Here is a 14,241-nt window from a genome sequence, read left to right on the forward strand (position 1 = left end):
TAGCCCATTCCATTTTGAGCAATTCTGATGTTGATTTAAGAAAAGGTTTCTTTAAAAAAAAAAAAAAACAAGTTTTGTTTTTTCTTTTTTTAATTTTATTAAAAACAGGTTTCTTATACATTACATCTGTTGATGGAAGTTCTACATCTGTAACTACAAATAATAGCTCTAAAATCTTTTTTCATATCACAGTCCTTTAACTGAGCATACCCTTTCTCTTAACCGTTACTTTTACTAACTATGAATCCCTTGTTCTATAAAACATTGATCATGACTTAGATTCTAGACTCTTCACCATAGCACTGAGAGCTAACTGCTTTATTCAAGAAGTAGTTTGACCAAGCAGAATGTAATGCAGGTTACCCCAAGATTGCATATTGCTATCCTGGGATGACTTAAGAGCATTTTAATGTTTTGATTTCTCAGTCATTCTTTTGCCACTTGGTAAGCTCCAAGTCTTTTTTCAGTGAACGTTCTTTGAACTTGGGCCCCTCAGTGCACCTGCCCTTCTCACCTTCCCTCATTCTGTGTCTGTGCTATTATTGTGTTATTATTTGGCAGTTTCAGAGTATACCTCCCCGTTAGGTTTTTAGCTTATTCATTTTCCTCTGCTTGTTTCAATACAGCATAACCAGTAAGACGGCTGACTCTCTGGACTCAAATCCTGACTCTACTGCTTTCTAGCCACATGGTCTTTGAACATGTCAGTTAACCTCTGTGCTTCAGTTTCCTTGTCATTACCAGTATTAAATGGTCAGTGAAAATAATCAGTGGCAAATGATCAATGAAAGAGTGCTTAGAATAGTGCTTGGCACGTCATAAAATCTCTGTGAGTGATAGCTTTTTTTTCCACTTATCCATTTGAGTCCTTAATTTCAACTGTCTATCTCAGTTTTTTTTTAATTCACAAATTTGATAAAGCTTGAAATCATAAGAGGCATACTTGACACTTATCAATTTAAATTATTAAAGCCATTTGAATTGCTAGGTCTTAGTCTCTTCATACCTAATGTAAGGTGGTAAAATTTTTTCCTTTCAGGACTGTTGGGAAACTCTAAGGGTATGGAAGGGTATTAGCTCTAACTTGAATTATTTTGCCATGCACCTTCATAGGGAACTTTACGTAGGTCTTACCCAAGATTATCAGGGATCGCAAAATTGACTTGATATGCCAAACACATAAAGAGGAGGCTTGTTGGAAACATTTCAAATTTAGTGACTTCCACAATTGTCACTCCTTGTCAGAAATACCTTTGTAATTCACTACCGTCTTTGGACAGGTGGTTTGGTCACAAGCTCAGATTGGGATAGAGAGGGTCATAAGTTAAAGTTCTGAATTCTTGTTACCTAGGTTAACACTTTTTAATTTACTCAAGGCTACCACTGGTTTAGTTTGTGGTTCCCATGAGGTTTTTTTCAGTTTACTTTGTTAATGGAAAATTGCTACATAGCAAATAAATTCCAGCAAAATGTGTGACAATCACATGTGTATTTTTTTTTAAAGATTTTATTTATTTATTTGACAGAAATTACAAGTACACTGAGAGGCAGGCAGAGAGAGAGAGAGAGAAGGAAGCAGGCTCCCTGCTGAGCAGAGAGCCCGACGCGGGACTCGATCCCAGGACCCTGAGATCATGACCTGAGCCGAAGGCAGCGGCTTAACCCACTGAGCCACCCAGGCGCCCCTCACATGTGTATCTAATTTTAACTGTACAGATCCTCTTTTTCTGCACAGAACTGTTCCTAAAACCGTATTGCTAAATAGATCCCGTTTTCCTTTAAAAGTCCCCTTGATGAGAAGATCTTGTTATCTTGCAGTTTATTATTAGATAAATCATAGATATCATAGCAATGTATTTTAAAGATTTAAAAAAAAAAACCCATATCTTAGTTAAGGACCTTATTTTGAAGCAGAATAAACAGTGATTAATAACATGATCTTTAAACTTTGCCTGCCTGCCTGCCTGCGAATCCTGGCTTTGCCACTTACCAAGCTGTGTGACTCTGGGCAAGTTCTTTTAAGATTTTGTTTATTTATTTGACAGAGATCACAAGTAGGCAGAGAGGCAGGCAGAGAGAGAGGAGGAAGCAGGCTCCCTGGTGAGCAGGGAGCCCAATGTGGGGCTCGATCCCAGGACCCTGGGATCATGACCCAAGCCGAAGGCAGAGGCTTTAACCCACTGAGCCACCCAGGCACCCTGAAAGAGTTGTTTTTTAAACTAAAGTAGGGAAATTTATGCTCCAGGCAATTCCATAAAACCATTTGTTTTTAAATTTTGAAGAAACTTTAAAAAACAATTTTTTTAAAGATTTTATTTATTTATTTGACAGAAATCACAAGTAGACAGAGAGGCAGGCAAAGAGAGAGAGAGGGAAGCAGGCTCCCTGCTGAGCAGAGAGCCCAATGCGGGACTCGATCCCAGGACCCTGAGATTATGACCTGAGCCGAAGGCAGCAGCTTAACTCACTGAGCCACCCAGGTGCCCCATAAAAACAAATTTTTTAAAAGATTTTATTTATTTGACAGGGAGAGCACAAGCCAGGGGGAGAAGCAGGCTCCCTGCTGAGCAGAGAGCCCAATGCAGGACTCGATCCCAGAACCCTGGCATCATGACCTGAGCTGAAGGCAGCCACCTAACCAACTGAGCTACCCAGGCATCCCAAAAAACAATTCTTTTGGTTTTTTTTGAGAGAGCACGGGGAGGCAGGGGTGGAGGGAAGGGCAGAGTGAGCAGGACAGAGCTAATCTTAAGCAGGCTTCATGCTCTGTCTCATAACTCTGGGATCATGGATCTCACCACCCTGAGATCCTGACCTGAGCAGAAATTGAGAGTCAGACACTTAACCAGACTGAGCCACCCAGGCAACACCTCCCCTCAAATTTTTTAAATCACAAAGGTATTTTTAACCATGTAATAAAGTGAAAGAGAAAAAAAAAAATTTACCTGTAACCCTTTTTTATTCCATCCCTTGGTATTTTGGATCAAAGAGTTAATTACCTTACAAAAGAGGGTAACTTTTGGGAATTTAATGGCAAAATAATGTAAGAGCTGGCCAGCCTGCAGTGGCTGTTTTGATTTATTGGTTTCCTTTTTGAACTCAGATGAGCAGAGTTGGATTGACAATGATCAGTCATACTCTTTTTTTATTTTTATTTTTATTTTTATATTTTTAAAATTAAGTAGGCACTATGCCCAACTTGGGGCTCCAGCTCGCAACCCAGAGATCAAGAGTCATATGCTCAAATTGCGGAGCCAGCCAGGTGCCCGTCAGTCATACTCTTTGTGATGTGGTGACCCATGATCCCAGGCCTATGCCAGGTTCTTTATTTTTACCTTCTATGGGCTTCTTCACCCTCATTCCTCCTCTTCCCTCACAGCCTCATACTCTTAGCTGTTTATTAGCTAAGAACTGGTCCTTCCAGGCCATGCTATGTAATTTTGTTCCCATGAGGAATTCAGTATCATGTGTTTTAAGTTTTATATAATTGTTCATTTAATTCTCTTTAGTAAATATTATTTTTGTAGATCTTAGCTCATCCATTTTGACTGACATATAGTATGTCAGATACAATATTTTGCTTATTCATTTTCCTCTTATTAGACTTTGCGTTTTTCCTAACTCTTTGCTGTTACAAACAATAGTGCTGTGATGAACATCCTTTACATGTGCCCAGAAATACAGTTCGTAGGTGGCAAAACCAAGTTTGTGTCTGACTCTGTTCATTCTTTTTCATTGTGCAGACTCCCAGTCTACTTAATTTATTGCAGGGACACTGTATAAAAACAGTAATGGAAATATTAAAAATGTAGTGAGATAGTTGGTTTTCTTCAAACAGGTCAACTTAATTTTGCTCTTTTCCCCCCTGGTTTTTATTTAAATGCATAAATTGTATTATTAATCCGGTATGGATAAACAGTTTTGTATTGTGCATTTTTCATGCTGATATATCACCTAAATCAGGGGTCCTCAAACTTTTTCAGTAAAGGGTCAGTTGATAAATATTTTAGGCTTTGTGATAAATATATTGTAGTCTATGTCACAGCTACTGAACTCTACAAGTATAGTGTGATAGCTGTCAGAGACAATATCTAAACCTGTAGCTGTGTTCCAGTAAAACTTTATTTACAGAAACAGATGGCAGGTCAGATTTGGTTCATGCACAGTAGCCTGCTGACCCCTGATGTAAATAATTTTTTTAATGGAGTCATAGTATTTTTTCATTTAAGTTTTTTCAGTACAGGTAATACTATAATGCATACCATTCTTTCTTTTTAGTACTATATTCTTAGGATGAATTTCCAAAGTGAAGGTACTGATTTAAAAGGCTGATAGGTTTTTTATGGCTCTGAAAATTAATAGCCAAATGCCAAGGAGATAAGTTTCAGTTTTTATAAATTAAAAGAGTAGACTTTAATTTGACATCTAAAACCTATTAAATATCTTTGAGGGTTTGTGGAGAAGGCATCCTTCTGTTGATAGAGTTTTGAAACTTATGAGGGCATTGATCTGTGCTATGGGAAATAATATTTCTTGTATTTATTGTTTAGGTATAAGTTATCTGATTTTTCTTTAAACTTTTAAGATCTACTTACATATCTTTTCTCAATTTAAATATAATAATGTGTTAGAATTTTAAAACTCACTTGTACTAACCATAAGAGACTCTTAATCTCATGGAAACAAACTGAGGGTTGCTGGGAATTGGAGGGGATAGGGATAGGGTGGCTGGGTTATGGACATTGTGGGGAATATTAGAGTATTAGTGCTATGGTGAGTGCTGTGAAATGTGTAAGCCTGTACAGACCTGTACCTCTGGGGCAAATAATATATTATATGTTAATAAATAAAATAAAACTCACTAGTACTTTGATTAATCTTCACTTAGCTTGATTTTCCCTGAACATTCTATACCATTTGCAGACTGGCAAATTTAATTTATATGAACAGAACAATTACAATTTTAGTATATTTGATTTTCTCAAGTACCTTGGACATCTGGCCAGGGATACTTATATATCTAATAAAGGAAGTCTAACTAAGCACTTAGACATTTTTAATAAATCTGGTAAGTTATTAAATAAGCATCTAAAAGTTGATTTTGAATAGTTAAGTTTTTATGTTTATTATGTCAGAATCTCTTAAATTCTTCAAAACCTTTAAGGCAGAGTAAGTTACCCAATGATGATAGGATGTATTACCACACATACCTCTCATCTGTCTTATTAACCTATTGCATTAGTACTGATAGTTTGAGTTTGGTTGATTTTTAAATCATGTTTGTACTTGTTTTATAGGTTGCAGGATCACTTAAGCAATAAAAGGCTCCAGAGTATCATGGTTGATTGAGAATACAGATTACATGTTTTTTTAATTGTCGTAGAATTAATCATAATTTGAATATACTGAGTGCACAATTGGATTGTTGGCTGTATATTATTAGAAATTTATATGTACCTTTCCTTTAATGTACCTCATCTTATTTGCCCTTTTGAATATCATTATGATTTTGAATATCATATAATAGCTTTCCATGGAAGTACTTTTTCATTTTTAAGAGTGTTTTGTGTGTTTTGTTTTCCAGTACTAAATTTTCCAACTTGGACAGTGGAAACCCCTCCTTTTTTTTTTTTTTTTTTTTTAAAGATTTTATTTATTTATTTGACAGAGAGAGAGAGATCACAAGTAGACAGAGGCAGGCAGGGAAGCAAGCTCCCCACTGAGCAGGGAGCCCGATACGGGCCTTGATCCCAGGACCCTGAGATCATGACCTGAGCCGAAGGCAGCGGCTTAACCCATTGAGCCACCCAGGCGCCCTGGAAACCCCTTTAAACTAGAGCCTTTGTTGTATTATCACGGTATCAGGCATATTTGAATACTGTACCTTCTGATAACAGTAAGATCTTCTAGGCCCTTGTTTTTCTTTACCTCCAGAAATAGAATTAACTGCCTTCCAAGTCATTACAGTTTTTTGACTTATGGGTTTTTTTTTTTGGTTTGGGGTGTGTGTGTGTGTTTGTTTTTGTTTTTGTTTTTTAAGTGGAGAATAGTATTAGAGGTCAAATTCTAAATTCAAGATGGCTTAGCTGATTTGGGGGAGGTTTAACACCATCCCTTCTTATTCTAAACTCTAATTGTACTTATAGAAGGCAAATTTTCCTTAGGGTTCACCTAGGTGTATGGCTATTTACTGAGGTATATGTTTGTAATAAGCTTGCCTTGAGTACTCTTGTGAACTGAACTTGTTTCACATCACTGGTACAATTTATTGTTACCCTTGTGCCTGATTATCACTTACTGAGTTACTTTTTTTTTTTTTTTTTGGTGGCTCTATTTTTTTGTCATTTCTCTGTAATCAAACTTCTCAGTTTGGGATATGTAATTACTATAAAAAGTGAAAAGTACTGGGAAATTATTCTTTAGTTTGATGGTAACACTGGCCTCTTTTTCAGATATATTTTTACCACCATGGATCGGTTTATAGATGTATCAGAAGGTGAAGTGGACCATTCCTTCTTTGACAGTGACTTTGAAGAAGCAAAGAAATGTGAAAGTAACACAGTTTTTGGCAAGCAAAATGATGACCCTGAAGAGAGAATAGATAAAGATACGGAAAATTCGAAATTTGGAATACAAAAAAAGGAAAATGAAAAAAAGGAGGAAATTCCTCCAGAAGAACACCCTGTAGAAAATGATAATATGCAAATCAGAAATTCTTTATCATTGACCACTCCAAGATCAAAAAAATTGTGGGATGCTACAACAGGGCATAAAGTACACTTGCCCACTCCAAGGAGAATTCCTAAAATTATAAAAGAAGGTGAGGATGATTATTATACAGATGGAGAGGAAAGCAGTGATGATGGGAAAAGACATGTCAGGTCCAAGTCAGCTAAACCATCTAATAACTTTAAAAAAAACATAAGTAAAAAGTATTCCAAAAATAATTCCTCTTCCTCCTCTTCCTCTCTGTCTTCCTCATCTTCAAGTTCAGGCACAGATTGTTCAGATGCAGGGTCCGATAACTGTATTTCTGATTCATCGCCATCATTAAAGAAACGTCTATGTGGTGTAACCCACTTATCACCAAAACAGAAATATAAACCAGGAATGAAATCAGCAGGAATACAGCCTTCAAGTACTAAACCAAAAGTCAATGACTACCCCGAGGAATCGGAAGATACTGTGACAGATGTCACTCCACTGTCAACTCCAGACATCAGCCCTGTTCAGACTTTTGAACTGGGAGCATCAAATGATCAAAAAGTAAAAGTTAAAAGGCAGGAAAACGTGAGTCAAGAAGTATATGGAAATGTTGAAGATTTAAAAAATAATTCAAAATCTTTGAAATCAACCAAAAAAGGGCAAGAAAAACATGGGCCTGATCTCACTTCAAAATCTTCAGTGTTAGATTCCAATTCAGACCACAGATACAAACAAAAAGCTTTACATGACACAATGGATCTCAATCATCTTTTGAAAGGTAATTTTCTTTTTAAAAGCTATAAATATTGGACAAATAGTAAACTTCATGGTATATTGAGCTTAAATACCAAATACTGTGAATTTGCACTGGTTTTTCTAAAATAGACATATTTTATTGTTTGGGATAATTGATGTAATAACTTTACCAAATATCCTATTTTACCTTAAAAATACTTGGAATATCATTAGTTATAATATTGAAAAGCTAATGAATGAGGACTAGTAACTACTACCCTAATTTTGTTTAGTTTCTTACAAAGTCATAAAGTTTGGAGGGACCATATAAACAACAGAAATGAGAGAAGTGGAGACATGGTTTTCACATTTGAGAGATATGGGCATGAGATAGATTTCACTTTCTTCTTTAAGAAAGGCAACAGTACTAAAATTAAAATAACCTGACCTGTTGTCTTCATATCAGAGAAAGTGGCAAGAAATGCTACCAAATGAAATTTTGGAATAAACCTTAGGGAACTATTCAGACTTTAAAGGTTAAAGAGGATTACTTGAAAACTAATTACCAAGTTGATGAAATAGCATAATTCAGGTGGCAGTTCCTTTAAGATACAAATTTTTTGAAGTATTATTGACACAGTAGTCTATTGGCTTCAGGTATATATCACAGTGATTCAGTACTTTTTTATAAATTATGAGATGATGCCCATGATAGGTCTAGTTACCATCTGTCACTGTGCAAAATTATGACAATATTGTTGACCATATTCCTTATACTGTATATTACATCCCTGTGACTTATTTTATAACTGGAAGTTTGTACCTCTTAATTCCCCTCACCTCTTTTGTCCCCCGCAACCCCTAATCCTTCCTCTCCTCTGGTAAGCAACAGTTTGTTTCCTATATCTGAGTCTGTTTAGTATTGTTCTTTTGTTTGGGTTTTTAGATTCCACATACAAGTGAAAGACAAACGGTGTATTTGTCTTCATCTTATTTCACTTAGCATCATACCCTCTAGGTCCATAGCACCACAAATGGCAAGATATCTTTCTTATCACTGAGTAATAATTGCATTATATGTATATATCACATCTTTATCCATTCATTTGGCTATGGATACTTCGGTTGCTTCCATATCTTGACTATGGTTAATGATGCTGCAGTGAACATAGGGTGTGCATGTCTCTTCAAATTGGTGTTTTCATTTTCTTTTGATAAATACCCAAAAGTAGATTGCTGGATCATATGGCCTTTCTGGTTTTAATTTTTTGAGGAACTTCTATTGTGTTTTCTGTAGCTGCTGCGTCATGTACATTCCCAACAGTGTAAGAGGGTTCCCTTTTCTCTGCATCCTCAGCAACCCCTGTTGTTTTTGTATTGTTGATTTTAGCCATTCTGACAGGTGTGAGGTGGCATCTTATTGCGGTTTTGGTTTGCATTTCCCTGAAGATTGGTTATGATGAGAATCTTTTTCGGTACCTGTCTGCCGTCGTAGGTCATCCTGTCATCTTTGGAAAGATGGCTATTCAGGTCTCTGCCCTTTTTTAAAAAATTAAAGTGTAATTAATACACACTGTTAAAGTTTCAGGTGTACAGTGTAATGATTGAACAATTCTGTATAGTTTTCGGTGCCCATCGTGACAAGTGTACTGTGAATTTCCTTTCCTTATTTCACCATCCACTCACCCACCTCATCTCTGATAACCACTAGTTTGTTCTCTGTATTTAAGAGTCTGGTTTTTTGTCTTTTTTCTTTGTTTGTTTTGTTTCTGAAATTCCACATATGAGTGAAGTCATATGGTGCTTGTCTTTCTCTGACTGATTTCTCAGTATTATACCCTCTGGGTCCACCCATGTTGCAAATGAAAAGATCTCATTCTTTTTTATTGCTGAGTAATAGTGCATTGTACATATATACCACATTTTCTTTATCCATTCATCTATGTATGAACACTTGGGTTGCTTCCTTATTTTGACTACTGTAAATAATAAATAATCAGTAAACATAGGGGTCCATATATCTTTTCAAATTAGTGTTTTGTTTTGTTTTTTAAGTAGGTTCTACACCCAGCGTGAAGCCCAATGTGGGGCTCGAACTCATGACTCTGATATCAAGACCTGAGCTGAGATCAGAAGTTGGATGCTTAACCAACTGAGTCACGCAGGTGCCCCATAAGTTAATGTTTTCTGATTTCTTTGGATTAAATACCCAGTAATGGAATTACTGGATCATATGCTATTTCTATTTTTAATTTTCTCAGGAACCTCCCTTACTGTTTTCTACTGTGACTACACCATTCTGCATCCCCACCAATAGCACATGAGGGATTCTTTCTCCTGTTATTTCTTGTCTTTTTCATTTTAGCCATTCTGACAGGTATGAGGTAATATTTCATTGTGGTCTGCTCAGGTCCTCTGCTCATTTTTTAATCAGGTTATTTTTTTGATAGTTTTTGAAAGTGTAAGTTCTTTATATATTTTGGGTATACAAACCAAACCCCTTATCAGATGTATGATTCAAATATCTTCTCACATTCATTTTCATTTCATTGATGGTTTTCTTCACTGAACAAAAGCTTCTTAGTTTGGTGTAATCGTATTCATTTTAGCTTTTATTGCCCTTGCCTGAGGAGACTAGTCCAAAAAAGATACTGCAAATACTGATGTCAGAGAGCTTACCGCCTATGTTTTCTTCCAGGAGTTTATGGTTTCAGGAGTTACATTCAAATCTTTAATCCATGTTTAGTTTATTTTTGTATATGGTATAAGATGGTCCAGTTTCATTCTTTTGCATGTATCTGTCTGGTTTTTCTAACACCATTTATTGAAGAGACAGTCTTTTCCCCGTTGTATAATCTTGTCTTCTTTGTCATAGATTGACTGTATATGCGTGTGCTTATTTTGGGGCTCTCTGTTCTGTTCCATTGATCTATGTGTCTGTTTTTGTGGCACTCCATACCATTTTGATTACTAGAGCTTTGTAGTATAGTTTGTAGTATAGTTTGAAATCAAGAAGTGTAATACCGTGTTTTTTTAATTCTTTCTCAATATTGGTTTAGCTATTTGGGGTCTTCTGTGGTTCCATACAAATTTTAGGATGCTTTGTTCTAGCTCTGTGAAAAATGCCATTGGTATTTTGATGGGGATTGCACTAAATCTGTAGATTGTTTTTGGTAGTGTGACTTTTTAAGAATATTAATCTTCTAATCCATGAGCATGGTATATTTTTATAAGATACAGACTTTTTTTAATTAGTAAAAATTTTTATTGCTGTACTTCCGTCAATTTATTATTTTTTGGACATATCAATTCATTATTATTATTATTCTTTAGTGTGAAAGAAATAGTTTTTTCCAGATGAGATAAAAATAGCTTGAAACTTTATCTTTACTCTAGTAAATGTAACTGTAAAATAGTTACTTGAAGATAACATTTTTAAATGTGAATTGTATTCTCTGTTTGAAATGCAGTTGAAAAAATAAATCTTTTGGTACATAATTTACATATGGTGGTAATGTAAGAGTATAAACAAATCCCTTAGGTAATCAAATGATTCTCATAGTCAGATGGGTAAAGTGTTTTGGAGGAGTTTACACTTGTCCCCTTTTTTATAGGTTTTCTTTTCTCTTTGCTCTGATTGTGTACCTACTGATTGTTTAGTGTGTCTGAAAAATCAGGCTCTTGGAATTTGGCCATTATCATGTAGTTGTTAAGCCTCCACCCCCTCCACTCAATCTCTTAAAACTTTCAGGATTGAGTTTTTTTGTTCTTGCCCCTTTGCTTTTTCCACTAACAACCAGAGTGATCTTTTAAAAATAAAATCAGCCTTACTACTTTCTTTCTTAACTCTTCCATGGGCTCACTCTTATGTTAAGAATAAAATCCAAATTCCTTATTGTAGCCTAACAGAGTCAATGCCCAGTGATTCTCATCCCGGGCAATATATTAGTGTCACCTGGGAGACTAATATTAAAACAAACACAAAACAAATACTGATGCCTAGGCGCCACAGAAATTTTGATGCAGTTAGTCTAATAGGCTATTCCAGTTGATGAAAACCATTACTGTACATTGTGTGGATATTTCTTGCATCTCCTTTAAAAAAAAAATCTTTTATTACCTTGCTCCAGTCACAGTGCTTCCTTACTGTTCCCAGATACTTTGTTTTTATGGGCTATTCCCACTTGCTGTTGCCTTTTTTCTTTGCATAGACACCTTTGGTTTCAAGTTTAATGGTATATATATCATCTCCTCAGAGATACTTTTTTCTCAACGTTCTATTTTTAGTAGCTTCACATTCCTGCCCCTGGCTCTCTGTCACAAAAGCCTGGTTTCCTTCCATCAGGATACTTACCAGACCCTGGAATTAGTGTGATTTGCTTATTTCTCCCACTAGGTTATAAGCCACATGAGGGTAGGATCTTAGTCATTGCTAGAATCTTTAAATCTATTGACACAAAATAGGCAGTATTTGTCAGTGAAGGAACAAAGGGAAACTTCTGTTGTTGCATAGCTGCAATGGTCAGGAAGCATATTTCATACATTTCACTGACATTTGATTTTTTTTTAACAATTACCTCTTAGATTGGCATCTGAAAGGCACAGGATACATCTGTGCCATAGTCAAAATTACAATTGCTAATATATTTTATTAATATTCTTTTTTAGGGGGGCGCCTGGGTGGCTCAGTGGGTTAAGCCACTGCCTTTGGCTCAGGTCATGATCTCAGGGTCCTGGGATCGAGTCCCGCATCGGGCTCTCTGCTCGGCAGGGAGCCTGCTTCCTCCTCTCTCTCTGACTGCCTCTCTGCCTACTTGTGATCTCTGTCTGTCAAATAAATTTAAAAAAAAAAATCTTTAAATATAAAAAAATATATATATTCTTTTTTAGGGAAAATTTTGTGAAGCCATCCACTGTAAAAATTTTCACTTTTTAAAAAAATTTTATGGCCACTTTCTAGTGTATAAGATCAGTTGTATGATTCATGAGGTTGATGATTGATCAAGTTGAGGACTTCCCTGTCTTCAACCCTTCCAGATAGCCAGCGCAAACCCCAGTCTCTACCCCAACAGTTTTCAAACTTTTTGGCCTTTGGACCAAAAACATTCACACTCTTAAAAATTATTGAGGACCCCAAAGAGCCTTTTTTTGTGTGGATTATATCTATTAATATTTATCACATTAGAAATTTAAACAGTATTAATTCATCTAAGAATAATGGTAATAAACCAATAATGGTAATAAGGATGTTTTATGAAACATAACTGTCTTTCAAAAAAATGAGTAATTTTTGCCAATCTCTGATGCGTGGCAATAGAAGATAGCTGGATTCTTGTACTGGCTTCTGTATACATCTGTTGTGATATTTTGGTTAAAGTACATGAAGAAAAACTGGCCTCACAGATCTTTAGAAAATGGAGGAGTATTTTAATGCCCTTTCAGTTAATTTTAGATATTCTTTGATACCAAGATTCCACAGGTATTAATTTCTTAAATGTTAGTTACAATGTGACATTTGAGACTAATTCATAGTGTATTATTGTATAACTTATTGATCTTACATTTTGAATGTGTCTTTTACCCCTTCATAGTTTTATAACAGAATTTATAGGTTATTTGGAAAATACTGGTTTGTTGAGCTTACAAATGACATATTTCATAATACACTATGTAAAAATTATAGTTGTTAATATCACTACCAATCTCATAAGGAGGCTTTTGGGAAGCTTTCAAACTCAAGTTTGCCAGAAATCCTGATTTTTACTAAAACACTCAGATTTTATTTTCACCAAAAAATACTGTCAGTTGTTTTCCTTGAAGTTGACATAATTTTCATTTATATTTATTTTTAAAGATTTTTTTTTTTTTTTAAGTAATCTCTACACCCAATGTGGGACTTGGATTCAACCCTGATATTGGTCACATGCTCTACCAACTGAGCCAACCAGACACTGCAACAGAATTTGTTTTTAAAAATAATTTCTGTAGGATAAAAATTGGAAGGTGTTTGAAATTAAATTATTAAAATGTATCTGATCAGGGGCACCTGGGTGGCTCAGTCATTAAGCATCTGCCTTAGGCTCAGGTCATGATCCCAGCATCCTGGGATTGAGCCCCCGCATCAGGCTCCCTGCTCTGTGGGAAGCCTACTTCTCCCTCTTCCACTCCCCCTGCTTGTGTTCCCTCTCTCGCTGTGTCTCTCTCTGTCAAATAAATAAATAAAATCTTTAAAAAAATTTTTATCTGATGAGATAATGTAGACTGGTCACTGATGCTTTGTATTAATAATGTGCATCTTAATATATTTGCTTTTTTTCTTCTGTGCTATTTCTAGTGCTGAGTTCTTAATTTCAAATGTGATTTACATGTCTTTAAAAGTAGCATCTAACATTTGGCATATAAAGTATCTCATAAAACTGTCTTTGGGGCACTCCTGTTATCAGGTCACCATCTCAAGGTTATGAGATTGAGCCCTCAGTATGGAGTCTGCTTGTCCCTTTCTCTACTCCTACCCCCAACTCATGTGTGCTCTCCCTTTCTCTCAAATAAATAAATTAAATTTGTAAAAAAAATTTTTTCTTGAAAATTAAGTTGAGGGGCGTCTGGGTGGCCCAGTCATTAAGTGTCTGCTTTCAGTCATGATCCCAAGGTCCTGGGATCAAGCTCCGCATCAGGCTCCCTGCTCAGTGGGGAGCCTGCTTCTCCCACTCCCCCTACTTATGTTCCCTCTCTCACTGTCTCTCTCTCTCTCTCTCTCTCTCTGTCAAATAAATAAAATCTTAAAAAATAAAATAAAATTAG

At 35.8% G+C, this 14,241-nt stretch overlaps 2 protein-coding genes across 4 annotated transcripts in view; both read left to right on the plus strand.

The window, feature by feature from the left end:
* Positions 1-14,241, plus strand: part of CENPU (centromere protein U) — a 627,562-nt gene that overhangs the window by 203,510 nt on the left and 409,811 nt on the right. The window lies entirely within an intron of this gene.
* The window catches only part of CFAP97 (cilia and flagella associated protein 97), a 38,021-nt gene that overhangs the window by 1,706 nt on the left and 22,074 nt on the right, over positions 1-14,241 (plus strand). For all 3 annotated transcript variants that reach the window (XM_082715727.1, XM_082715728.1, XM_082715729.1), the window contains exon 2: positions 6,453-7,483. In XM_082715727.1, coding sequence (XP_082571853.1) covers positions 6,453-7,483 — 1,031 coding nt within the window. The remainder of the gene's footprint in view (positions 1-6,452; positions 7,484-14,241) is intronic.

The sequence above is a fragment of the Mustela nivalis genome (genome assembly GCF_964662115.1).
Source record: "Mustela nivalis genome assembly, chromosome: 20".
NCBI lineage: Eukaryota > Metazoa > Chordata > Mammalia > Carnivora > Mustelidae > Mustela > Mustela nivalis.